We start from the raw sequence: 27,974 nt of genomic DNA, 5'->3' as shown, positions 1-27,974 counted from the left end.
CAATCTCACTGGGCCTCCTGGTCTTCAGATACACTCTTTGTTTCCACGGGTGCTTGCACACGGTTTCCTTATTCTGGGGCACACCTCCCTCCCTTCTTTGTTTAGTGGGCTCTAATCCTCAGCTCTCAACACATGCCACTTCTTCAAGACAGTCTCATTTTCTAATTATATACACTTTTACCTCAATTACCACTCCTCTCTAGTATTGATCACAATTTCAATTTTACATTTCGTGTGTGTTCGGTAATTTAGTTAATGGCTATTTCTCTAACTAGACCGTGAGGTCAAGAACCATGTATGGCCAATGCTTAGTATAGGAGTTGGCAACAGTAGGCATTCAATGAATATTTGGGGAAGAATATTAAATATAAATAATTTCAATTATCCAGGTTGATAAATTTGTGGTAAATTAAATCACTGACACTAAGAGGTAAATCAAAAATATTATGGGCCAAAATTGAGACGTTCAAAGAAGGTAAACTGAAAATTAATCATGAAAATTTTATCACGATTAAAAAAAAACGACTGCTTTAATTAGTTTTTAGGTTCTCCCTAATTTTCATCTCTTTCCTAATTCAATTGAGAAATGACTAGTTCCACAAATCAAGGAAAAGCTGTCCTTTGTGGAATAAAAGACTGCAAAAGTAGAAAATTCCAGCTTCAACTCCTGAACCTCTCATTTATTGTCAAGGCCCTGGAAAAACTACTCAGTTGCAATCCCACTTCAGGAAAGCATCGTCTGTGGCTCTGTTGTCACAAAACAGAAGCTCCTTTGGCAGAAGAAAGCACAGAGCAAACTTCCCTCTATAACTTCTTCTCCTCACACAGCCACCAGCAGCAGACACGCAAGGAAACTGGTAGAGTTATGAGATAATGTCATTACATAAAATTAATAAAAGCATAACTTTGCGTGACTTTTTATGCTTTGCAAAGACTTAATTACTTTTCATTTAACCTGTTTTTTTTTTTCAGCCATGTTCTCAACTTTGAATCTCTTAGATAGAAATCACTTGTTGTTTGATTTCTAAGTAGGGAATCTAAAGGAATATGTAACTATAGAGATTAAAGGCTTGCATTCCTTTTCATGAACATCTATTCTACGCACACATCACATGATTATTTTTCACTAAGGAGGCTCACTCCTTCTTGCTGACCTTCCATTCTGAAAGTCACCTGATCTATAACTATTTCTACTCACTGCAACATGCATACACAACTGGGAAAATACAAAAGTAATTATTACAAGCATCATTGCCATCTATTTATTTGCCGATTATTTGAATGGTAAGGCAAAAAAAAGAAGTGCTAGATTTTAAGCCAGTTATTTGAGGTGTGGAGGTGATAGATGTCATTGAGAATAGGATGAAATCTGTGACTCCTTTTTCCAGAAAAGTACTCTTCACGTACAATTTTACATAAAACGTCAGGAGGTTTGTAGTGTCCTGAATTCCATTCATGGATCTGAGTGTAGAAGCCCTGTTAAAGACTGTAGACTCTAAGGCTGTAACTACTTACAGTCTTCTTCACCTGCTGTTAAATCCACTGTGCTTCCAACACAAATAGTCTCACTATGTGTTCGTTAGTCTTATGTCATCTGTACCCATAACACCTACAAAAGTGACAGAATTATAGACCCTCAAAAGTCAGAGGATTAAGGGAATGGACAAAGAATTTCCTTCACATGTCCACTCAGACCTCCAAAGTGTTCTGATGTCTCAAGTTTGTGTCAAAAAACCCATTACAATGCTGAGTGCTTTGCCAGCTGCTCTGTCCATCTCACTAACTCACAGCTACCCAGCAAGAAAGGCATCATTACCCTCCTGTTACAGATGAAGAGACCGAGTGTCAGAGAGTTGAAGACAAGTTGGCCTGGATCCAGCAGCTGATAAATGGCAGAACTGGAATCTACACACAAATCTAATCAATTCTAAACATCTTGTTCTGTCCACTACTTGAATTTTACCTAATGCAAGATAAAAGGTATACATCAGGACAGTAGAGATTTAAGAGAACCATTACTTTTCTGAATTTTACAGTAAAATAATGTCCTAACCAAATTCCTAATCAAATATAAACCATTGCTGTTGTTTTGAAAACCACACCAGTGGTCATTAAATTAGTCTTAGATAATTAACTGAGTTGATAGTTTTCTACCCTGATTCAAGCATGTCAGCATTAGCGCTGCTAGAGCATAAACATTTACAAAGCAGAATGGTCAGAAGTAATTAAAGCCTGCTGAGATAATGTGACCAGTAGGAACCCAATGATGAGGTGATCAAATAATGTCAAACCTTCAGGAAAATTATATTTCAGTTTCTACCTTTAATAAAACACAATCAATGTACTTTGAGCCAAAAATACATTGAAAATTAAGCTAGAGATTCAACAACAGAAATTGAGAAAAAGAAATTATAGCCAGTGAGGATAATATATTCCCTTCTTATAAAAATTTAAAAATCATAAAATCCCCTTAACCTCAGTCTTTATCTAAAGGAAGAAGTACCCGCATCACAATTTCTGGAAGAGTAGAAATAAAACCAAACTATAACTTGAGGGGATGGGATTACAAAAAAAGCACATTAACAAATGAGCAATTAAGGCTTAGTACACAGAATCAGTTTTTGATCATTCCAATAAATATTTAATGTCATCACTCAAAGTTCATATATATATATATATATATATATATATATATATATATATATACACACACACACACACACACATATGTGTTATATGTATTTATTTTAAAGTCATATAGAGATCCTTCTTGACTTACTGTGTGTTCATCCTGATAAACCCATTGTAAATTGGAGATATTGTAAGTTGAAAATGCATTTACTACACATAACCTACTGCACATCACAGCTTAGCCCAGCCTACCTTAACCGTGCTGGGATCGCTTACATGAGCTGTGTTGTTTCTGCGTTTCTCTTTGCTCTCCTGGCTTTCCTGCTCTGGGACTCCCACCACCAGCTTCTCTGTGCTATTGATCTCACACTTTTCCTTTCCATTGGTTCCATCTGATCACTGTACAGAGTCAGTATTGAATTCTAAATATGTTCACGGTAGGTACTAAAGGCTGTATGATTGGCACAATGAACACCTGTCCTGTTAGGTGTTGAGGGTCTGAAACTTGTTACACCAGTCCCCCGTTATCTGTGGTTTTGATTTCTGGGGTTTCTGTTACCCTCAGTCCACAGCCACCTAAACTATTAAAGGGATAATTCCAGGAAGAAACAATTCATTAGTTTTAAATTGCATGTCGGTCTGAGTAGTGTGATGAAATCTGACTGTCCTTCTCTGTCCCTCCCGGGCCGTGAATCAGCCCTTTGTCCAGCATGTCCTGCCCATTAGTCGCTTAGCAGCTACCTTGTTCATCGGGCTGACTGTCACGGTACTGCAGTTCCTGTGTTCAGGTAACTCCTGTTTTACTTTATAATGCCCCCAAAACGCAAGAGTAGTGATGCTGGCAATTCAGATATTCTCACTGTACCTCATTTATAAATTAAACTTCATCACAGGTATGTATGCATAGGAAAAAACAGTATATAGAGGGTTCAGTACTATCTGTGGTTTCAGGGGTCCACTGGGGGTCTTGGAACGTTTCCCCCACAGATAAAGGAGGACTAACTACCGTTTATGAGAAACAGTAACCTTTGACCTCGTGTGTTTTGGGTGCTTTATGCTCTCAGTATCTGTATACTCAGAGGCACTTTTCCACTTTTTACCAGCACTGAACCTTATTTTGTTGACTTTCATTTGTCATAGGGAGCAGTTGTTAATGTAACCTAGAGGTTTTACCACTCAAGAAGGTGCTTTATTATTTCTTTTTGCAATACTTCTCACTTATATAGGATTTTGCCACTAAATTAATGAATTATCTTTGAACACAATCTGTCCTTTCTGAGCTTATAAACTATTCAGTTCTAAAATCTTGAATGAAGTATAAATGCCAACATAATACTTCATATTTATTTACACAATTGATCACTTAAATTATTTATTTAATAATTATTCTTCACTAAAACATTTTCCCCTTAAGGTATACTCACTGATTTCAGATTTTCAGTGAAATAATAACTTGAATCAGCTCCTACCAATTCCTCTTTCAGCTCTTCCTGTGATGAATGCGGGTTTATCAAAGCTAGTTATGTCTGGCTATCCAGACAGGATACATGTTCTCCTACACACTTCCTGTGGAGAGTGTGGCAGTGGATTGGCTATGGTTATTCAGCCTATGAGTAAAACTACTTGTGATCAATGAGTGAAAATAGGGACCAGTAGGTTTTGAGCCAATCTTAAGCATCAAACACTGAAAGGTCTTTGTTTTGTCATGAAACTTTTAAAGACATGAAATGATGAAAATGGACTAGTTGAAAAACAGTATGATTTTATGAGATGTTAAAAATAACTGACAAAATGTGTTATTCTCTAGTTAATTAACCTAGTTTAATTTACTTAGATTATTATCTAGTATTTAACAACTTTTGTCGTACCATTTATAATCTGGCTTCGGCAATTTACTTGCACATTATATATCCAACAGCTGTAAGATATCTTAGAAAGCTATTAGTGACCAAAAAGCATCAGAGAAGTCATTTCTTCTCTCTTTGGTTTAGGAACAAGGCAACACAAGAAAAATAATCACAATTTATTATTATCTAAAAATTTCACTCAAGATTTTACATTGTCACTATCCTTCTTGATGAAAAATTTTGAAATATTTGATAAAGTGATTCCCCAAATTCATACACACAACCCTAAAGTTGTACATAAACATAGGTTTCATTGAACTACAGAATATTCAAGTGGTATTTATTCATTTAATAAATATTCATTGAGAGTCTAGAAGTGTTGTATTAGGAACTAAGGTACAACATTTAGCAAAATCAACATGCACCCTGCTTCACAGAGTTTCCAGGGGAATATACAAAATGTAGACAATATATTGATTAAATAATTAGAAAATATAGTCAGCGCTATGAGCAAACAACAGGTATTGCCAGAATTACAAGGGCATCCCTACTTGGAAAGGATAGAAGGCTGCCATGAAGATCCAATATTTATTGAACTTATCTTTGAACAGAAACAGACTCACAGATATAGAAAACAGACTTGTGGTTGCCAAGGGGGAGGGAGATGGGGGAGGGAGAGGTTGGGAGTTTGGGGTCAGCAGGTGCAAACTATTATATAGAGAATGGATAAACAACAAAGTCCTACTGTATGGCACACGGAACTGTATTCAATACCTTATGATGAACCATATGAAAAGAATATGAAAAAGAATGCATATATATGTATAACTGAATCACTTTGCTGTACAGTAGAAATTAACACAACATTGTAAATGAACTGTCCTTCAATAAAATAATTTTTTTGAAAAGATAACAGTATTTATGCTTAGCTCTGTATCTCCATGGGTAATTCAGGGAGTGGCCAGGAGGCGTATGGGGTTGCTCCCAGCAGAGGAACAAAGGAGGCACAACAGAGAAATAAAATAGTATTAGCAAATCTAACTTATAAATAACAATACTGAGGCATTTCCCACAATTCCCAGAAAGAAAAATTAGGTAAAGTTTATGGTTTCCTCACACTTTTCTCTGCAGAATTAATGACTACAGAATATTTTCTACAGTCTAAGGTTATATACATTTATGTTCCCTTTGCATACAGAAGATATGAATATTTTCATTTTTTAGAATGAAAAAGAGAATCATTAATAAAAACATTTTTTTTTGCTGCCATTCCCAATGGAAACTAGAAGTATTCATATTATACTCATTCTTATGGCAGCTTTGAGAGGCAGATAGGAATGCATGTCTCCTTTTATCTTAGGTTAGAAATAAGATATGTAGTGGTATAGAACTGTTTACATACAAACCTCTTCTAAGCATGTTGATGCTTTAGGGAACTTTCAAAAATCAGATTTCTGACCAACATATCGACTTTTTCCCCAATGAATTGCGAGAGTCAGGGACAGGGACCTCGACATTAAAGGCATCAAAAACTAGCTGAAGATTACAACACCTGACACTGCTGGAGGAGATTATTCTAATTAATTCCATTATAAAAATAAGAACTTATGTCAAATAATGCCTTTGAAAAAGCTGAGATTATGTTTCTACTTTCATTGACATGATTTATAAATGTGTTGAATACATCGATTGGTTAAAACACTGATTAGTGAATTACTTCTGACATTGAGTTAAATGTTTCCTTTTAGACTGTAAGTTCATTTAAGGCCTAAGTTCCTTCGTTTCATGAAAGCAAGGCAAGGCCCTCAGGTTAGCCCACACCTGCCACGTGGTGAGTATTCAGTAAGACATGGCTGAACAGAAAAACCCTTTTGCACTAGTTAATCCTGGGTGTACTCCAAGGATGTTTTCTAAGTTACAGATAATATTGTTAATTCTTTGTACACTATTAATTGAACTTTATTTTGCAATTTTGCAATATTGAAATGGACCATACAATGAGACATACAGCCAATGAAAACAAGACCTTTCTTTTTCTTGGAGACTTTTAAATCAATACAGCTAAACAAACACAAACGTGAACTGAAATCAGTGTCTTGTGTAAGTGAGTCTATAGAATGCACACCATGGTGTCGATTCAGTGGATCTGAGAGAGGCACAACTCTGGGTACTGTGCAATCAGCAAACACACACACACACACACACAAACACACACACACACACACACACACAAAGATTCCTCACGTGATCCTATGGCCGTCCTGACCAAAAACTTTTGCCTTTGGTTTACTTTGAAAATGTTCTTTCTTTCTTTCATGCTTGCTCTTAACTTTATAGAAGCACGTTGAGAGCGTCAAAGGAAACATAAGAAATAACTGAGTCCCGATATTCCTCTGGTTTTACCTTTTATATTATTCTTCTTTTCCTCATTTTACAACAAGACCTAACGCCTCAGACATTATGGAATTTTGTTCTGTGGTGATTTTTCTTATATAAATGTGACTTCTACATGAGGCAGCTGAATGGAGGCACATTTCAAGGTATTTAAATAAACATTTTTAAAGAAACTTTGGTAAAAATGTATTCATTGATGTCTGGAGTTCTTTTTGTAAGGCAAGAAAAGCTGAAGTCAAGAGAGGGAGAAATAAAGGGGCATTTACGTTAAAAATAGAAAAAAATATGTATTCAGTTTTATATGCACATACACACAAAGCCTCAAAAACAACTTACAAGGAAAAAAACTGGTTGGTAAAGCAACTCACTATGGCCAATAAAACACCATTTTAATTTCTCCCTCAGCCCTGAACCCTGGCAGTGCATCTGTGTTATACATTAGGAGAAAAGGGGTCAAAAAATAAGTGCTTGGGTTCTAGGTTTGTTTTGGAGACAAATTCATCAGAAACATTTATAACTTCACACTGTGAGTCTCCTGTGAAACAAAAGCAGAAGACAGTCTGGGGATTCCAGGCAGGGAGTACAGAGCTACTTTTATATCTGACTAAAGAACAGAAGCACGTCTTATCCTGGTAACGTAATTCTCTACAGAGGAACGAACATACAGGCCCAGGAAGGACACACAAGGAGCACACAGATGGGGCAGGGACCCCCAGGCAGTCAAGCTGAGTAGCTGAATCAACGCTCGAGTCTAGGGGTGCTGCAGACCACCGTCAGAACTCCTTCACACCCAAAAGTGCAAGAGGAAAGGGCCCTCCAAAGAAAGATCCATTTTTATCAGCGTGATTTCTGACCGTCAGATGCATACTTTCTCACTCAGCGCCGAAGAACTCCTTTTACTAAGAGAAACCCAAAACAGTTTGTGAAACACCATCATACAGTAACAAGTTAGATGATAAGAATTTTGTCATATTTACTCTGCAATAAAGAGGCAGAGAAAGACTAGAAGACCTGCATCAGTTAACATAAAACCAAAATTCAAGTTGCTTGAATCGCATCTCCTAGAACCTACACTAGACACCATGTGTCACTAGCATATTTGTGACTCTCTCTTATGACTTACACATTTTCATATGTGGCAGTTCAAGTCACCCACTTAAATATTCAGAAATTACCAAATCTCCATACAGCTCTTGCCATGTTTCCCAGGGCCCCCTTCCCTGGATCTCTACGAAGTGCACAAAGGCCCAAAGGAAAGCGCAGAAGGAAGGGAGGCAGCTCTTCTCCTGGACAGGATGGTGACCACGTACACACCAGCATTAAAAACCCACACTTCCATTTGTAAATGCTGTTTCTGCCAGCATTACTTTTATAAGTGCAGAGCTACTTCATGAGTTTAAGGTTTTCCCTACAGATCTGTACTGAGGGGAATGTAAGCATCTATGTTCGCGTGAAAATTAATCAGACAAACAATTGAACTGAAGGCCAGGCTGCACAGGAGATAATCCTCTCACCTATTCCAGCAGACAGGTTAATAACTTGGCCTTGCCTGACTTCCTAATTTTCTGAGACTCATTTTTTAAATAGCAGATAGATTGTATCTAGCCAATCCAGTTTTGGGCTTAGTTTCTAAAACATATTGTGTATAGCCTGGAGCAATGCTGAAATGTCAGGATTTTGTGAGTAAGGTCGAATGGTAAACAATTGAATTAAAACCTCCAAAAGTTTAATTCAAAACGTGTGCGCTTTCTGGGAGTTGTATTCATTTTATGGTTAAGTTCAGTCTCGTATCTGCTTTACCGGTTTGGAAGATAATTACAAACTAGATCTAACAATGCCTGATAAACTCCCAAGTTTTCACATATTACCTAGGAATGTTTCTTTTTCTTCTTCTTTTTTTTTTTTCCTGCTTGTTTTTAAATCCACGTATTTTGTCAGTACCATCATACCATATTGTTGGGTCAAGTTGGACTAAAGGAGGAAACCCTATACCTGAAAAAAGAAAGTACAGCAGGGAGAGGAAACGAACGTCAGGCCGAGAGAGTAGCTGCGTGGGAGATGGAGCTGGAAGGTTGCTGAGGACCCTGGACTGATTCATTCAACCTGCAGTCCTCCCTCCTTCCACATCTGGAAAAGCCCCAAACTGCTTTTCCCAGATTTCCTTGCAGCTAGGGTTCTCAATGTAAATTAGGCCCATCAATTACACGCCGTCCTGAGATCTGGAAAAGTGGAAACGAAGTCTCCTTTCTGTTGCTTGTGTGGCAGTGGCTGTTTTCAGTCCTGAGTGTGAAAATGTTCAGGTGTCCCAACAGCAGCAGTGAAGTACCTGTTATGGGTTTTGGAGATGCTGCGAGGCAGCTGTGATAGTACAGATGGGGCTCTGGCTCCAGCCTGGTTCCGGACAAACAGTGACCTCTCCCTTATGGGGACAAGAGTGTCATCGTGGGATTATGTCCAAGAAGCTCAGCCCAAATAGTTTTCAGCCCTTCCAACAACTTAAATCCCATCTTAACCATCTTCCTCACGTCGTTTCTGTTTCTGGTACTGAATCCTGACTGATAAAGGGAGTGAGGGCCAGATGCTCTCAACGGAATCTTCTGTTCTTAGAACCAAGGAACTCTTCCTGGCCCAACACCCAGAGTGTTGTGAGGCCAGGTTAGAACCACATCTATGGTCCAAAGTCAGTCTATGTACTAAATCCAAATCAAAACAGAATTAAAGGAAAAAAGAAAGCCAATGGCCAAAACAGAGGTTTCAGGGAAAAGGGAAGCAGGAAAGCTAATTCATGCAGAAACATAACAGGCAATGGTCCAAAGGAATTTTTCAGCCCCCAGATTCATCTCTCTCCCTTCTGTACTTACTTTTTTCAGGTACAGAGTTTCCTCCAGCCAGCATTTCTGTGGTCCTTTTTGCAGGGTATGTGACAACACTTCGGTGTGGCAGAGCTTGGGCCACTAAAGGAATGTGTGGTAGTAAATACAGAGCTCGAATTTGAAGAGCCTCATTCACACACCACAGTAACGAGCTCTGAGTTTGTGTTACAGGCAAAGCTGAGCATTGATGGTTTCAGAGCACTGGGGTCTATTTATTGTTTTGGAAAGACAACTTTCAAGCAAAGTTCAAAACGTATTAGAAACAATAACACCTATGGCACAGTTCCCTTGGATAGGCTGGTGATGAAAAACATATGGTGGTCTTAGGCCAGATTGAATGAAATGTTTGCTTCTTTTTCTAGCGTCAGGAATTAGCATGAAGCTAACTAGACTGTTTGCAGCAGGAAGAGTTTCCTTCCATGTAACAGGAAGGAGCTGGCTTTGTAGGGACCCATCTTCAGATCCATACCTACCTAAGAGTTGTAATTTATCTTCTGATGCACACTGATTCTTAACCCTGCACTTAGGGCTTCTTAAAAGACATACCCCAGGGCTTCCCTGGTGGCGCAGTGGTTGAGAGTCCGCCTGCCGATGCAAGGGACAAGGGTTCGTGCCCCGGTCCGGGAAGATCCCACATGCCGCGGAGCGGCTGGGCCCCGTGAGCCATGGCCGCTGAGCCTGCGCGTCCGGAGCCTGTGCTCCACAACGGAAGAGGCCACAACAGTGAGAGGCCCGCGTACCAAAAAAAAAAAAAAAAAAAAAAAAAAAGTAAACGAAATTCAGCACTTTAATTTTCACTTGATAAATGGTTTACACAGGGTCATGGAATGCCCCTTCTCGTCCCTCCTTACCACCATCCTCTTCATATCTCCAACTCTCAGTGTCTACAGGGAACTTGAACTCCCACAGCTGGACCAGCGTCACCTAAGGGGTCTTCTAACACCCTGTCTTTACTCCCTCTACTATCCTACCTTTGACTTACTCATTTATTTGTTTTCTTCCCTAGATTCTTGAGGATAGGGACTGTCTTTTTTTCAGTCCTGTACATTTATTGCATAGTGCAGGGCTTCACACAAAGCCAACTATCAATACAGGGTAGTTAAATGAATAAATGAAGACACGTTGTAAGCTGGGTGACAAGTGTGACTCCGATAGCTCTGAATCACTCCATTTCCCCCGAGCCTTACCCCTATTTTCTTCCATGACAACAGACAGCTCTGGAGTCCCAAACTGAAACTCAGCAATGGACAGCCCTGGATGTCAAACAATTCATCCCTCAGGCCTTTCAACGACCACAGTGATGAATTAGTAGGGTAGCTACTCTAGGTTAAGCAACATCATATTAAATGATGTGACTATCAAATATTTCAATGAACAAAATACACTCTATGAAGTAGCACAGAACTCTGGATTCCTGTTCTGCCACTTTTCTAGTCTTCCTGCATCTTCATTTCTCCGCAGGTGTCATTAGCACAGCAGTACTTGCTTTCAGGGTTACCAGGACATTTTGAGATACACATCTAAACTCGTCAGCATAGAACAGGCATTAAAAATACTCTTATTATGTTATTGGTAATGGTGGTTTGAGATATAAATGTATCTGAGCTATAAATGAACTCTATCCTATTTGAGTAAGAAGACGGAGTGAGAAGATTGTTGCACAGAAATAGCTTGGATTCTTCAGGACCACTCTGACATGTTCCACTTATTTCCAGGTACATTTTTTTATTCTGAGGCCCAAACAAGCTGACTTGACAAATATCACGTCAATGTGTCCTGCCTGGTCCCTTGCTATAAAACATGACGACACTCCCACAAAAACCAACACAAGGAAGACGACTTTGCTGTCTGTATCACTTCAGCCTGCTAAGAGTGGAGAGAAAACAGGCAACTCAACTCCACACTTGTCTATCTGGGTACACACAACAATGACCATTGGGTCTCAGAAAATTAAATCAGTGTATTGGAAAATCAGTACGTTCTAAATACTACACAGACAGTAGAATTAAACAACTATTGAGAATTAAACATTTTTTTGAGGAGCTCATAATTTAATTTATATCTAAATGAAACAGAAAGACATGACACATTTTGAAAAAGAACAGCTCTGAATATGATCTGGTGACTTGCTCTGGAGAGGAAAAGATCTCTTCCTCTGAGGAGCATTTTTAGATCAATCATTACTATTGTGAATAATCACGCTTTGACATTGTTCAGTAGCTATACAATTAAGGTTAAGGCATTACTTTAAGCTGCACGGCGAATGTAACCTTTCTTTGTGATGTGATGTTTGAGGCACCAGTCTCCGCCCCTTTGCATTCTTCAGTTCAATCTGTTTCCATAAAAACCATTGGCGTATATTTTTAATGATTTACTTCCTTACAAAAATCAAAGCTCTTGAAAGGCACAAGGTCTTTTATGCCATTTCCCTCCTTCGTTTTTTATAGTTATTCTAATAAAAATTTAGATTTCATTCACTATTGCCTTTGGCAGTACTTAGTAAAGGCTTTGTAATAGCAATTAAACGTAATAACTGATAAACGATCAAATAAGAATCCAAGGGAGGAAGAAAATGAGGTTAAAAAAATCTTGCAAACTCTATCTGCCCTGACTTATTTATTTTCAGAATGTATAAAGGCCATCACACAATGAGAAGCTGGCCCACTTGCTCAGAGACTGAAAGAAATAAGGGTGAACCTATTGAAAATAAGTCAATATGTTTAATGAGAAATTTAATATACTCAAACTCCTCTTTTTATTTACCATTTATTTGGTTCCTAAGAGAGATTATGTTTGTAGGGCAATACCAGTCCATTTGCTGTAGGCAGATACATGATTTCCTTCAGCCTGCTAAGACTAAAAATCGACTAAGGGGATAATTGGAAAGCAAGAGAGTAAGGAAGATGACTCTGGTAAACCGTAATCGGTAAATGTGTTTTCTTAATAAGGACGCATTTACATTTCATTGTCTCACGCACTGGGGAAGCTCTCTGCAATATTTTAAATTCTTACCAAAGGGGAGCCTTATTCCAACGGAATGTAGCTTTTATAATCACGATTTCAGTTTCCAAAACTTTATGTATTTTTGTCGTAGAAACCATCTCAGAATTGTTTGACCTTTCAGACTAGTTCTTCCATATTTTAAGGCATAGGCATTTCTAGTAAGAGGGATTTAATATGAGATATCGTACTGAATAGAATTTTATAAACAAAAAATAATTTTGCTTTCTCTCAGTTCGTGCTGTCTGCTCAAGCTGTTTATCCATTCTACAAATTTTATTCCGTTCCTATCCTGTTCAAAACACCAGGGATATAGAGGTAAACAGGACAGATCTTCCCTTTTCGTCTTATATCCTAGTGTAGAAAACAGAAAATAAACCAACATGCATTCATATTTATGTAACTATTTTCAGATTAGGATGAACCTATTAAAAAGAAAATCAGAATTGGTGTAGAGAGGGAATGGGTGAGGCACAGTTGGATGAAAATCAGGAGTAGCTCCAGTCAAAGTTGCTATGGTAGATGTGCCAAGTCTTGAAGGAAGAAGCTAGCCATGCAAGGATCTAGGAAAAGAAGCTTTTCGGCATATAATCTAGATCTATTAGGAATACACATATACTCCCTGTTCCTATCTCCTTCATTTGCATAATAAACATCATCTCCATATTACTAATTTATGAAGCAGATTCCTTTTTCCCTCAGTTTTATTTGTTACCATTCTTGCATAAAGATAGTTGATTTGGATCAAATATTATGGTCATTGATCAAAAGGATGTATTTCTTCACTCCAATTTAATGATTAAATATTATATATTACATTCAATACACCATACTCTAATCAATTCAAACAACACCATTGCTGAAAGTTACTCATAGAAGGCAAATAATTTAAAACATTTTGTTAATTTTTTTTTTTTTTTTTTGCGGTACGCGGGCCTCTCAGTCGTGGCCTCTCCCGTTGCGGGGCACAGGCTCCGGATGCGCAGGCTCAGCGGCCATGGCTCACGGGCCCAGCCGTTCTGCGGCATGTGAGATCTTCCCGGACCGGGGCACGAACCCGCGTCCCCTGCATCGGCAGGCGGACTCTCAACCACTGCGCCACCAGGGAAGCCCCATTTTGTTAATTTTGAATACAAAATACTTCAACCTACTAGACTTGGATAATATGGCTATTTCCAGTAGCAAATGATATCAACATTACAAATTTTGGCATAGACTAAGGAAAAAGATGTTATATCCATCTGTCTATAGCAAAAGCTCTACCTGACTTTCTTTTATGTTTTCATCTAATTTTGCTCTTTTGTGATGTTATCTTTGAAATGGTAGGATCACTCGTAATTAATTAAAGTTATATAAATTCTAGGCATGCATTCATTTTCTGTTTGATATCCAGTCGTTGTTCACTAAATCATAAAGAATGGGATCCCAGATGAAGAAGTCTCAAGTTCAGGGGCTGATTTCATCTATATTACGCAAATGTCCAAGTGGGCTGGTTTAATATAAACCAAAGAAAATACTAGTAAAGTCCATGAGCAACAAGAACAACAAAAAAGCTGATGATGGTGTATGGCTTTTCAATTAAAACGTACAAAAAGAAGTAAAAATAAAAGTGCATCATTTTAACTTCTGATTTTTCATAAGCTCAATAACTATGGAACTTTAACCTTCAACACAACTGTTCGATTTTGAAAATAAGGTTATGACGTAATTAAACATGAATCTTTTTAGTTGCCTGTTTCATTAATAAAGACTTATCAGGCTATGTAAGGAGGTACTTAGTCGTCCAGTAGCTGAAAATTTGATCTCTAAAGTGTGTATTATTAAGTTGTATTATTCCTAGAAAGAGTTTATAGCAAGTTGGAAAAATCTTGGGATTTAAAATTAGACAGAAATCACAAATTCTGATTTGCCACCGGGGTGAATTCCTTCAGCTTTTTGAGATACACTATTTTCACTTATATTATGCCCAAAACACTATCAGCTTCTCGTAATGGGTGTGGTATATAAATAACCTGGAAATTAGAAGTCCTGAGTCCTTATGATTTGGAGTGAATTACTTAAACTCTTAACAGCATCTCCGTTTCACTATGTACTTGAATAATTAAATTGTATTGTGTACATTTCAGCAATGTTCCCCAACCTTTTTGGCACCTGGGACCGGTTCCATGGAAGGCAATTTTTCCACAGACCAGGCGGTGGGATGGTTTTGGGATGATTCAAGGGCATTGATTGATTATGGTCTCTGTGCAGTCAAACCTCTCTGCTAATCATAATCTGTGTCTGCAGTCGCTCCCCAGCGCTAGCATCGCCGCCTCAGCTCCACCTCAGATCATCAGGCATAAGATTCTCATAAGGAGGGCGCAACCTCGATCCCTCTCATGCACACTTCACAGCAGGGTTCGCGCTCCTATGAGAATCTAATGCAGCTGCTGATCTGACAGGTGGCAGAGCTCAAGCGGTAATGCAAGCGATGGGGAGCGGCTCTAAATACAGATGAAGCTTCGCTTGCTTGCCCTCCGCTCACCTCCTGCTGTGCGGTCTGGTTCCTAACAGGCCATCGACTGGTGCTGGTCTGTGGCCCGGAGGCTGGGGACTCCTGCATTTCAGAATGGTTGTGAGCTATAATGACACAATGGACATAAAGACTGCTTGAAAATTATAAAGCTTTATAAATATATGTCTTATTACAAATAATTATATACATATATGTGTATATATATATAAAACATACTTCTCCTTTAAAGCTTTATCTAGTATCTTCAGTCTTTTCTAGAGCAGCAAGTACCTCATCCCAGACCATGTACACAGAAGCCTGGAAAATGTGCCCTGAGCTGATGCATACACGATTGAAAGTGGCAAATCACCTCATCTAACACATAGAGTGACACTTTGTTCTTCTTTTCTACCGAACCATAGTCTATTTATAGCCTTAAAGAACCATCACTGATTAGAGGAAAGTACTTTTTTCTGGAGTCATTGATGATTACCTAAAATGGTATTTTTCGATCTCCCTATTTTGACTTCCATAGATTTTTTTTAAACTCCATTCCTCATAAAATCTTTTACCTTCTTATTTCTATTTCTTATGAAATCTTTTGCTCTCATTTTGAATTTAACGTTGAACTCTGATTTGATTCAAGCAATTGCTTAAGGGTATAGTCAGTGTAAGGTATATTTTGTTTTGTTCTTAACATGTAAACTTGTGTTACAATAAATTTCAAAGGTTTCTTCCCTGCCTGTCATACAAAGGGCTCCCTCCCCCCATAGGTTAAGACTATGAAGATGGTTGCTTAATAAGTATCTCTCAAACCCTTCAATGTTCTTACTCAAGGGATTTTAGGCTAAGTAAGCACTTTCTGAATTTAAAAAGCAGATAATTTGAACTGCATTGTAGATTAAAAAAAAGTGCTATTGTTTTTCAATTAGGTCAGTTATTGAGGATGCAATGGTGATACTGGCCATATTTATATGTCAGTCAATGCAGAGCAGAGAGTAATCTAACAGACACATGTAATCAAGAGATTATAAAGAAAAGGCCCTATTTGTTTTTATGTCACACACTGTAATGTATTATTATCTCCTTTACAATCTTTCTGTTTAACCAAATGTGTCAACTCAAATAATGACTTTTTCCCCCAACCTGAAAGTCAGGAGAGCAGCCCTCTGGTTTTAGACTGCTTGGACTGTTGGAATCTCAGCTTCACCAGTCGTTACCCAAGCCACTTTCAGCAGGTTTTACATTTCTCTGTAGCTCAGTTTCTTTATCCACAACATAGGGATAATGATCATGCCCACCTCATCGGATCCTTGTAGCATTACAAACGGGAATGTGTGTGAAGTGCTTAGAAACGCTCCTGGCAAACAACCATCATCCGTATCTTCCTCATCCTCCTTTTTCTCCCCCCCACCCCATCATCATTAGATGAGGTATGATTTGTACAGAAAAGCCTCAAATGCTCCGGGTGACAGCAGAGAGTAAGAGTTAAATCCTGGGGCTATAAAATGGAAAGGCAGGACAAAACTGCTACCACTCAAAGAATGAACGCATTGTGGTAGAGGCTGGTCAAGTGCTCTCAATTTCCCTATTCTGGTCATATAGGAAGCCCTTATTTCCCATCATTCTGACAGATACACTGGGATGTGTCATTGGTTCCAGCCAACGGCATCAGGGTAGTGATGCTTAGCACTTCCAAACCTAAACGGATATCTACATAGTCACCCATTCATACTCCACCCCTTAACTGATAAACTCAATACCAGGAGGCCTGTGTTTAAGACAGCAGCCCTGGGAGATGGGAGGAGCAGATATCTCTGCATTCACTGTCTGAGGACCAAATGTCCTGTATCAGACTGAGCCATGAGTGAAAACCAACCTTTATTATGTTAAGCCTATGAAATTTCTGAGAGTTCGTTAAAGCTTCTATTCTTAATTTTCCATACTGATTACTAAGCTAATATCACTCAGCCCTAAATCCGTTCTCCTGTATTCTACACCGAGATGCTGGAGCTGGGAGCCTTCAAACCAGATGTCTCCTTTGACATTTACTTCTTGGTCAGGTTCTGCCAACGCTAGTGCTAAAAGAAACCATTAGACAAGAGGAGAGAGAGGACTCTGTTTCTGTTAGCGTTATCCCACAAGACTTAAGTCGGCAGTGGAAGGTGGGTCCAGTTTCTAAGCTTTTTTCACACGCCCTGAACTACCTTTACTGCACCAGCCCCTTCCCCCCACTTGAATATATAAGGATTGAGCAGTGCATCCCCTTCAGGAGTCTGGGTCCTAGATCTTCAGGGTCCTTCCTCTGAGCTCCAACGTTCCTTCATCAGCTGAGACGCATCCCTCCTCAGAGTTGGGGTGCAGTTCTGAGGGGTCCCTCCGTCAACCTTTTAGGTTTGAGTAGCTCTAGTCTCCTCCCTGTGTGACTCCTCTGTATGGGTGGTTGCTACTTCTTGAAGTTACCAAACTTGTGTACCTTTCTGACATTTTCAATCTTCCAATAGCAGATTAAATAATTTTTCACATTGTATATTGTTAAAATTGCCTATTTCTGTTTTCTTGACTGTACCCCAACTTTTATAACTACCCAAATACAGAAATCAGTTAGCCAAAGTCTGTGCTACCATAAGAAAAGTCTAAAATATGTGGCATTTGTTTAATGTTTAAGCAACGGGGAGGGAGGAAACTGATTACAAAGGTAGAAAGCTATTTATCTGCATGACGTTTGGGCAAAACTATTGGCAAAATCTCTATTTGAATTAACTCAAGAGGCAGACCCTGGGCCTGCTGGGCTGGCAACACTCAAAACAGATTGAAAAACAGAACTTAATAATGTATGTTAAGTACCATCTCAGGAACTAAGCGGTTTGTGTGAAAGCAGATCTGACCAGGAATACAGAGAATCCGAAAGTTTCAAGGTTTGTTGGACCCAATGCCTGATTCCTTCTAAACCCCAACTGGTAGACCTGCCATTGAAGTGAGTGTTGAGTAACAAAGGTCCAATGAAAAGTTTCATTTGAATAAAGTGACTCAAGGCTCATATGATTTTCAGAGCTGACACCGAGTGGACCCTCTCAGTTGAACAAAGCATCTCTGGACAAAGAGGTTAAGGGTGTGGTCCTCCTGCCTGTTCTTCAAGATACGATCATGCTGAGATAGAGACATGGAGAACTGGAAATCAAGGGCAACCAAGAGAGAACTCTGCTAGGCACATGGACTACCGGAAAGCGAAGAGATCAGAGCCCTAGCAGATTGCCGAGGATCGTCGTACTGAAATACCGTGATTCCAGCAGTATGAGCCTTGAAATTCCTAAGACTTAAAACAACTCTTGGTTCCATAATTTTCCCCAAACAGGGAAATAAAATATTTTAAGGCTATACACGTTTCATTAGGCACTTTGAATGTGGATAAGGAGAATAACAGAAAAGGAAGAACTTCCCAGAGGGCGTATCCAGAGGCTAGAGGAAAGCAGGGACAAGGGAGATCTCCCAGGGAGCAGGGTCAAAGCCAATTCAAGGATCCTCCCTGACCTAGAGGTCAGGGAGACTTGACAATGTCTGTCCAGCAGGAATACACCACTGACTTCCATGTACGTTTAGTTCTTTCTCTTTCCAAATGTGAGTGTTTATTGTGGTTTCCCTTTTCCTACTCCTCTCCTTCATATTGGGTATATATGTATGTTGGGAGCTGGTTGCAAAATATAAATCGTTTATTTATAGGTGATTGACCATCATCATCATTAGATGAGGACAATGAATAACCAGAGACCATGAATTTTAACTGAATCCAGTGACTGAAAGAATGTTTACTTATCTCTCTTGGAAAATAATAGCCCTTCTTAATGAAAGAGTGGAAACGTGACATGAATGTTTGGCGACCCCAAGAGTGGACTTTGGCAGAGATGTCCTTATCTGCTTTTCCTGCCCACATGGCTTCCTGATATTCACCGGCCTCCCTTGCAGTTCAGATGGGGCTATGAGACTAGGTTGTGGCAAATGGAAGGATGTCTACACACTTCAGGTTGCTCCATAATAGCTCATGCACAATGGACAGCATAGCCTTTTCCTTTCCTCAGTGACCTAAGAGGCCATGTACTTAAGAAGGCAGCATAAAAAGAGGGATGGAGTTTTTGAATAATCAGTGAACCTTTGACAGTGAACCTCCAAGGAGAGCTGCCCTAGACACATGAGCTATGACATAAGAAACATTTTATTTTTCTGAGATTTGGGGGTTAGGTTACAGTGACTGAAGACTATTGCCCTAATACAGCATGCCTTACCTTCAGAAGCCAGGCTTCTAGTAATCCTAGAAGCGACATTTACTAGCTAAGTGACACTGGGAAAGTCACTTAATTTCTCTGGGCCACTACACATTTGTAAAATGAAGCTAATATTAGGTTACCCAAAATTATAAGAGAAAGTCAGGCCAAATGTTGGCTCAAGATTTTTTTTAATGGTTTTGATCTATGGTTCTATGAAATAGTAATTAAGCACTAAAGCCACTCTAATGAGATCACAGAAGTAACATTTTTATTTAAAAAATTTTAGTTATTGCATGGTACCTACAAAATCCAGCTTTATGTATAAATATTGTGCAACATGTGGATTTAAATGGTGTTAACTCATGCCAAGCAGTTTTATTGAAAACGGTAATTTACTAAAGAGCATATGACTGAGATGAAACACTGCAGATAATAATTTCAAAGAATCTATTCCCTAGAACTTTGTCCAATCACATTGCATACTTTCTTCATACCCTCAGCCCTCTCCCTACGGTCTAAGATGATGGAATTAAACAGAATTCCCATTTCTATGTTTTATCAATTGAAAGCCTATTCCTTTCCATGGTTTCTCTTGAAATTCACTCTATAATGTTTGCTCAGGACCATTGTTTTTATGTAAAATGATAGAAATTATCAAATAACTCAAAAGTAAAAAAATCAACCTAAAACCTTTGCTTATATTTAATTATATGCTCATCAACTAATAAATCAGGCTAATGAAAGTACGTGTTCTTATAAAATGGTAAAATAGCAATTAAAATACAACATGTCAATTTAAAACTTAGAGATTGAATGGAATTTTCCTTCCTTAAATCAAAATGAAGTATGTTGCAGCCAACATCTTAACAAAGAACTTATAAAACTCCTTTTGCTAATGAGTTCTCTTTTCCTAATCACTGGGAAATAAAAGCTAGCTAAAGCCGAACGTGTAAACTTAACGCAGAAAACAAAACAAGAAAGAGTATATTATTGATCTGGTCTTCAAATCATTTTAGCAATTCACGATTTTATATCAAAATTATAATTTTTTGAATCCTATATATTCTAAAAAATGCCTTTAAAAAGGATTCAATATAGGAAAATACAGAAGGTAGGATTCTGATTTTTCATTATTTTTGGATAACAGTACTCGTTTTCCTCCAGTGATTCCATTACTGAAGTGTAGAATGCAAGGTATAAACTTTAAATGTCTCTGTAAGGTCCCTGACATAATGGACGGGCGATGTCCAAAGAAACAGAAAGAAAAACAAAAATTGTTAACCTGAATTAAACTCTAGATTCTATGAAATTAAGATGTTTTTATTACCACCCGTTGATTCAGCGATGTCTATATGAGCAATATTAATACATTGCAAAGCAGAGAACTATTGAGGAAGCCCTCCCCGGCCCCCTCCCCATTCCCTCCGCATCCATTCACACAAGCCATTGGAGGTACCATGGCTGCACTCACCAGTGTGGAGGTTTGCGAGGCGTCAGCCCATTCCTCTGAGCCCTCGGGGGTCCGCGTGTTGTTAGGGATCCTGCGAGGGTTACGCGCTATCGCTTCACACCAGCCCAGCATTTTCTCCTTCCTCTTATCCCTTTTCAATTTCTGAAATTCTGAAAATAATTTACATTCCCTGAAACAGGTCACTTGTTTTAGATGTCTGTTTTTTGGAAAATGTACATCATTGAAATGAAATAAGCAATTTAATGTAATACCAGTGGAGGCACTTTATTTTAGCCAGGTGTTATAGGGAGGAAAAGAAGAATACGCTGACCATTAATAACCTCAGAACCACAGGCAATGAAAACAGTACACGTCTACTCAAAGAGCTTAACGTTTTACACCTCAATTCGTGACACTTTTAGGTGGTGGGAATTCCTTGCATCAGGTTCTAAGTTATTTTCAAAGATCGGTTTCTAACAAGAAGTTCTTACCTTGAGAGCTAAGAACAGACTCAGTTCCTGATATATCTACATATTTCAATATCTAAAATTTGGCATAGCTTTTCAGCTGAATGTCCTACAGATGCAGAATGAATCGAACACAGGCCAGTGATGAACGTTACTCGTTCTGGCAGTGGCATGATTATCTCTCTCATAAAATTCTGCCAACTAAAGAGGGAGACATTTTAGGGCAAGCATGGTAAAATTAGTATATGACGCCCATCACCAATCTATTAAAATAATAATTTAAAAAATATCCTTACTATATCATGAAAAAAAATATGCCACAACTCTTTCTAGCTTTCCAGAACTTCCCATTTAAGGAATTTTTTTGTTTGTCTCTGAAAAAGTTATAGCAACAATAACTTTTAATGTAATGAAGAAAACATCGTTTCCTTGTAAAGTTTTACAGCCTAGTTTTTCCACTCCACTACGCTCAGTAATTAGAAATAGTTCATTGCAGATCTTTAGTTAAATGCATTACACTGTCAATTAAATATAAAAAATAATGTGGAGCAATTATTTTTCACAGTATCCAAAGCAATTAGCAATCTGGTGGTTTATAACATTTCAGAGGTTCAAAATAGCACATTTCATAGGACTAATAAAAGTAACATTAAGAAAGGTTGCATTAACAGATTGATGAGTTATTACTGTAAATGACAAAATACTCAAGTGAAATGGATCTTAACAATGTAAATAGGAAATTATTTTTTAAAAACTTTCATAAAAATTAAGTCTAAGATACTCAATGGAATGGCCTTTTAAATAAGACTGGCAATCTTATATGAGTGAGTCATTCATCTGAGGTGCAGGAAAATGGGGAGGGGAGCTTCAAAACAATTGTGTGAATGAGCAACAAGTTATTAATGCTTGCCCTTTCAAACACATTGCTTGAGATTTTATTTGAAAACACTGATCTGTGTAATGCAAAATCTGCATATCCAACTAATTTGCATTCCACAGAAACTAAATATTTCCACATTCCTGGTACACAGTATCTTGGTTAGTCATCAGTATTTAACTACATTTCTTGAAGTGTACTAACAGTAAATGTAAATGAGCATCTTTATTCAAAAGCAGGGAGTGAAATGATACATAACGACCAAACAGTTTAATCAAGTACAAACAAATGTCCTACTTGTAAGTCATTTGGCAATTAAAAAAATTTTTAACTCCATAATTAAATATATCACTTTAGTGCTTATAATAAAATGTTGAATTCATGCATGAATAAAAAGCATAATAAAGTGGCCCACAAAAATTATATCATCAGTACCCATTCTGGGATATGTTTTTAAAAGCAGTCGACTTCTTATTTCCTATTCAGTTTCTGAGATTAAATAAAGCAGTTTAATTTCATTTGTAGCCTTCTCTTGTGATGGTGGTGGTCATAGCTATATTCCTCCTTATTCAGTCAACATTAATTCTTAAGTTTTTCTTGAGCCTCTACTATACTGTAGGTACTGAAGTAGGCATGGAAAAGCCATAAGAGGAAGATTACTTTCATTTTTGATGTGAGTCAGATTCAGTGCAATATTCTCTAGAATTTTAAAATCCAAGCATAACTAGGATCTTCCTGACTCCCTAATTTTTGAATTTGTGAATTTATATGCTCAACTTCAAGGCGACTGCCTGCCCCTTTGATCTTAGACGTCCCCCCTGAAGTTTGCTTGTGCAAACCATCTTTCTGAACTGTTTTGTTGAACAAGTCATCATGACAGGGCTATTAAACTTTGGACTATACCTGCTGATGTAGTATAATAAAACGTCAGCTGCGTTTTAGTTTTTTTTTTTTTTGCATGTAACAGACATTACCTTAATTCTAGGATGATTAAGTAGGTTAAATAATTCAACCAGTTAAAATACATACTCTTTTTCCCTAAATAATGTGTTAATAATCATCATCGAATATTTACCATGGACACTGTCCTGTCTGTTGTGGGAAAACAGAAAAGAAACATGATACACGGCTATGGCCTGGAAGACCGGAAAGCTTCTCTTTGAACTTGGACATATTCATAGGAATAGTCACAAAGAAAGTTAAATGTGTGAAATGACCAGAGCAATCTAACTAGACAGCATCACTTCACCTTTTATCATATGAATGAAGAATGTGTGAGATTATAATAAAGACCTCTGATGTTTACATTACTACATCTGGACATTCACAACATCTTATAAGAGAAAAGCTTTGTCTAATGACGTGCTCAGTATAATATACATCCACCCACTTTACTAAATACTTTTGAGTTGAAGAATCATATCTGAAAGAAACCAATGTTTCAGTGGCCTCCAAGGAAGCAGCACAGGTGTAGGTGACATGAAAGAGAGGGAGACAGGGAAGAAAGGAGAGCTCCACTGCACCATCCTGTAAATTCCTGTGGGTAAGAGACTGTGACAGTTGCTAAAGATAATACCTGCTTCTCTATTATCACAAAACACTCAGACTTTAGGTTATACTTCACAGCAATCTTTTTGGCAACATGGATGACAAAGTAGAAATTCCAGAAATAGTTTAGGTTATAGATTTGAGATAACTGAAGGGTTAATAATGGTGATTGATGAGCCTCTGAAGACCAGTATTCTTCCTACACAGGTCTGGAGTGCTCATCATTTTCTGAGGTGTAAGAATATACTGTCAGTCAGAAGGGTGGGCAAATTATGAGCATTTACAATTAACCCTAATGCACTTTAAACTGTAAGCACCACTAGTAATATATCAGAATGGAAACGTGGTCATTAAGTATTCATGTCAATTACCATCTAACCATTGAACCAAGCTAATATGAGATGCAGCAATGAGCAGCTTATATAATGATCACAGGACACTGAGATTTAACTAAGCTTAATTTTTAATATGCTACCCCTAGGAGCTAATTTAATAAATAGAAACACAGTGCATTCTCTGTGAGCTAAATTGACAACAAATTAAAATTAGGAAGAAAAAAATGCAGGGCAATTGGGTGTATGTCATAGAGAATAGTTACTTTTAATTCAGAAACATTTAGCAAACCCTTCCTTTGTGCCAGACAGTGTGCCTGGAACTATTGGTAAAAGGATTAAAGCGATCTGGAGTTCCAGGTAGAGGGGAAACTGACAAGTCAATCAACTTCTGATAGCAGTGCAATGAGTACTATGAAGACCTTGAGAACAGATGTTTGACTTAATATCAGCTGAAGGAGACCATTGATTTTGGACAACTCTCCAAAGAAAATACAATGACAAATAACTTACCTGAAAATTAAAATTCTTACTGGCTGCCGCAACCAGCTTTGCTACACAACGCTAGGGGGCCTCCTTCCCATTGTAATCCGTGTAAATGGCACTGCGCTCCTGCAGCTATGCTGCCTGGCGGAAAGAAAGCCCAGCCGATCTCTCTAGGTGAGCTTATTAAAATGACCTTACTGTACCCCCAAACTAATGTAATTCAGCTAGTGGGAAGCAGCCGCATGGCACAGGGTGATCAGCTCGGTGCTTTGGATGGGATAAGGAGGGTGGGAGGGAGACGCAGACGGAGGGGATATGGGGATATATGTATATGTATAGCTGGTTCACTTTGTTATACAGCAGCAACTAACATACCGTTGTAAAGCAATTATACTCCAATAAAGACGATAAGAAAAAAAAAAGAACGTTTTCTTCTCACAGAAAAAAAAAACGCAGTTGCCTGCCTCTACTTTGCCTGTCTACCTTCTCAACTCTCTCCTTCCTAAAACATCACCCGCTCCCTGCCACATCCAGTAGAGTATAGTTAAGGGCCTGGTCAAGTCCTTCCCTCTTCACCACATACACGTAACTGAGAAAGTCTCCCCCACCTCCTCATGTACACAACCATCCTCAGATTGGTAACTTGAGGATAGTCCTTGTCTAAGAATTTGAAAGGATTTTTCAAACAAAAATTTTAGAGATTTGACTATATATTTCCTTAGTTAAGTGTCCTTAAGAAATATGTCTCAACAATTGAACACTTTCCTCACCCCACTAGAATAAACATGAAGATCGATCTCCATTATGAAAGAAACAACTTGCAAATAAAAGAAGGAAGGAACAGTTAAGAACATGCTTCCCTTCCTCGGTAGGCTGCAATATCGCTGACAATTAATGTTTGTTTTTTGAAAAGGTGCATGTATGTGTATGTGTGTGTGTGTGTGTGTGTGTGTGTGTGCTCCAAGAGTACTCCCTAGACCCTCAGAAGACTATAACACACATGCCTAAAAGTCACACCAACTGCTACGCTGGATGCCTGCGTGGATGTTTTGAAGTGCTCACACACAACTGTGAGTTGTCCTTGAAGACACGGAGTCCTAACAACCATCAAGAACTGCCTGGTGGGAAGTCTTCAGACCAGATGGTCTTTACACTAGGTAACTATTTATTAAATTTACTGCTATGAAATGGAAGTATGTGCTGAGGGCCTTCTGATTTCTATGAGAAGGGTGTGAGCTTTCTCAAATGGATAGAGAGGTTCATAGCTGCCTTCTAAGATGTGGAACACTAACTGATATAGAGCCCAATAAATAACTGTTGATACTAAAATAAAGGAGAAAATAAAGAAGAGCTCTCCCCTTTGGAGTAAAGTTAAGAAATGGGAACAACCATAACGTGACTCATAGAGAAGATTTAAATTCTTAAATGCTTTTTTGCTTGGACTATAGGAAAGATATATTTAGCACATAGTTTTCTTTTTAAAAACTCTTTTTTAAACTTTCTTTTTAAAAACTCATTCAATCCCTTTTAGAAGCAGCCATCTTTCTGTGAAGTCTTACAAGTTACTCTAGCCTTGTGAATGAAGAAATGGCACAGAAAAGGTAGGGGGCTCCTATTCGCCCTCTGTTGGGGCAGTGCAGAGAGAAGGGTTTTGAAGAGACAGTCTTGGTAGCAGTATGAGCCGTAACACTGAGGTCATTAGAAAAGGAGGAAGGGGCAGCTTCCAGGTCAGCAACCTTGGGAAAACTATAATAGCAGGGACTACTCCAGTCTTAATACAGACGCAGAGGAAGGGAAGGCCACACACACATTTCCACACTTTAGTGATGGCTAAGAAGCCTCTTTATGAGAGGGTGGTAGTCACTCAACCCTTAGCACATAGGTTGGGCCAATCTTTGAGACATCAAAAGTGAAGTGTGAGGGACTTCTAGTTTAAACACTGACATGTAAAGAGTGTGGAAATCATCAGTCCCATCCTTACAAAAAGATAAACCTGAACAAACTGAAAATTAATGATATTTCTTGGAACCATCAGAGAATGAAGTTGTAATAAAAAACTACTACCCCCAAATATGGAGAGACAGATGCCTACAGAGATGCATGGCCAGTTTCAGAATACATGCAGAGAAGCTGCTAGAACCATAAACTGGTGTTAGCACACAGTAATTTTGATGTATTATTGGAGGCACAATACGGCCTAGCTTAAGAAGAAGAACTTCCTGGAGGCTGCATTCTTAGTGGAGGCCCCAGAGTTTCCTGGGTCTCACCACCAGGAAGCTTACCTAGATCTCATGATGAACAGCTGAGAAAGGTGCCACTGTGGCACTACTAGGGAGAAGGGAAGAGTAAGCATCATGAAATGCTCTAGAACACTCCTATACAAAGACCTATTCTGGGCTTCCCTGGTGGCGCAGTGGTTGAGAGTCTGCCTGCTGATGCGGGGGACACAGGTTCGTGTCCCGGTCCGGGAAGATCTCACATGCCGCGGAGCGGCTGGGCCCGTGAGCCATGGCCGCTGAGCCTGCGCATCCAGAGCCTGCGCTCCGCAACGGGAGAGGCCACAACAGTGAGAGGCCCGCGTACCGCAAACAAAACAAAACAAAAAAAAGACCTATTCTTCAGGGAAAATATCTTAACAGAGTCAAATTAACCTACCTGAGTGAAGGGCACTGTTCCCACTCAAGGTATTTCTAGGCTTCCTGCCTCACCTAAGGTGGGGAGGGAAGCTAAGAAACACCTGTGAAGGCCACAGCCCAGGAACACAGGCCCACTAAGACTTGGAGATTTAATCATACCATTGTAGAATACTTTCCTTCTACTCTCCCACCATACCAAAAGGGCTTCAGGATAATAATAGCAGATTATAACCAAAAGCACTGCAAGATACAAACCCTCTTGGAGGAGGAGCACGTAGGGAAGGCTCAAAGTCAACAAACACAGGATGCTAGAAGGATCTGAAGCATCTGGTAGTGACAGCAAACATTAAATACAGCCTATTTCTAGCCAGGATAATAGAAACGCAAAGGGTGTTTACTTCAGTTTCTATTACTTAATACAACATATGTGACTCTCAACAACAAAAAAATGAGAAAACATACTAAAAAGCAAGAAAAAAGTCTGAAAAGACATAAAGCATCAGAACCAGATTCAGATATGAAAGATACTGGAATTATCAGGGAAATTTAAATATCTATAATTAATGTATTAAGGGTTGTAATGGAAACAGTAGACAACAGACAAGAACAGGTGGGTGGGGTAAGCAGAAAGATGGAAACTCCAAGAAAGAAAAAAAGGGAAATTATAGAAATCAAAA

At 38.7% G+C, this 27,974-nt stretch overlaps 1 protein-coding gene across 1 annotated transcript in view; it reads right to left on the bottom strand.

The window, feature by feature from the left end:
* Positions 1-27,974, bottom strand: part of MARCHF1 (membrane associated ring-CH-type finger 1) — a 593,424-nt gene that overhangs the window by 304,205 nt on the left and 261,245 nt on the right. Inside the window, exon 4 of the mRNA XM_032632580.1 lies at positions 20,973-21,121. Within this exon, the coding sequence (XP_032488471.1) occupies positions 20,973-21,083 (111 nt within the window). The 5' untranslated portion in view covers positions 21,084-21,121. The remainder of the gene's footprint in view (positions 1-20,972; positions 21,122-27,974) is intronic.

The sequence above is a fragment of the Phocoena sinus genome, chromosome 5 (genome assembly GCF_008692025.1).
Source record: "Phocoena sinus isolate mPhoSin1 chromosome 5, mPhoSin1.pri, whole genome shotgun sequence".
NCBI lineage: Eukaryota > Metazoa > Chordata > Mammalia > Artiodactyla > Phocoenidae > Phocoena > Phocoena sinus.
This window is presented reverse-complemented; position numbering and strand designations above follow the sequence as displayed.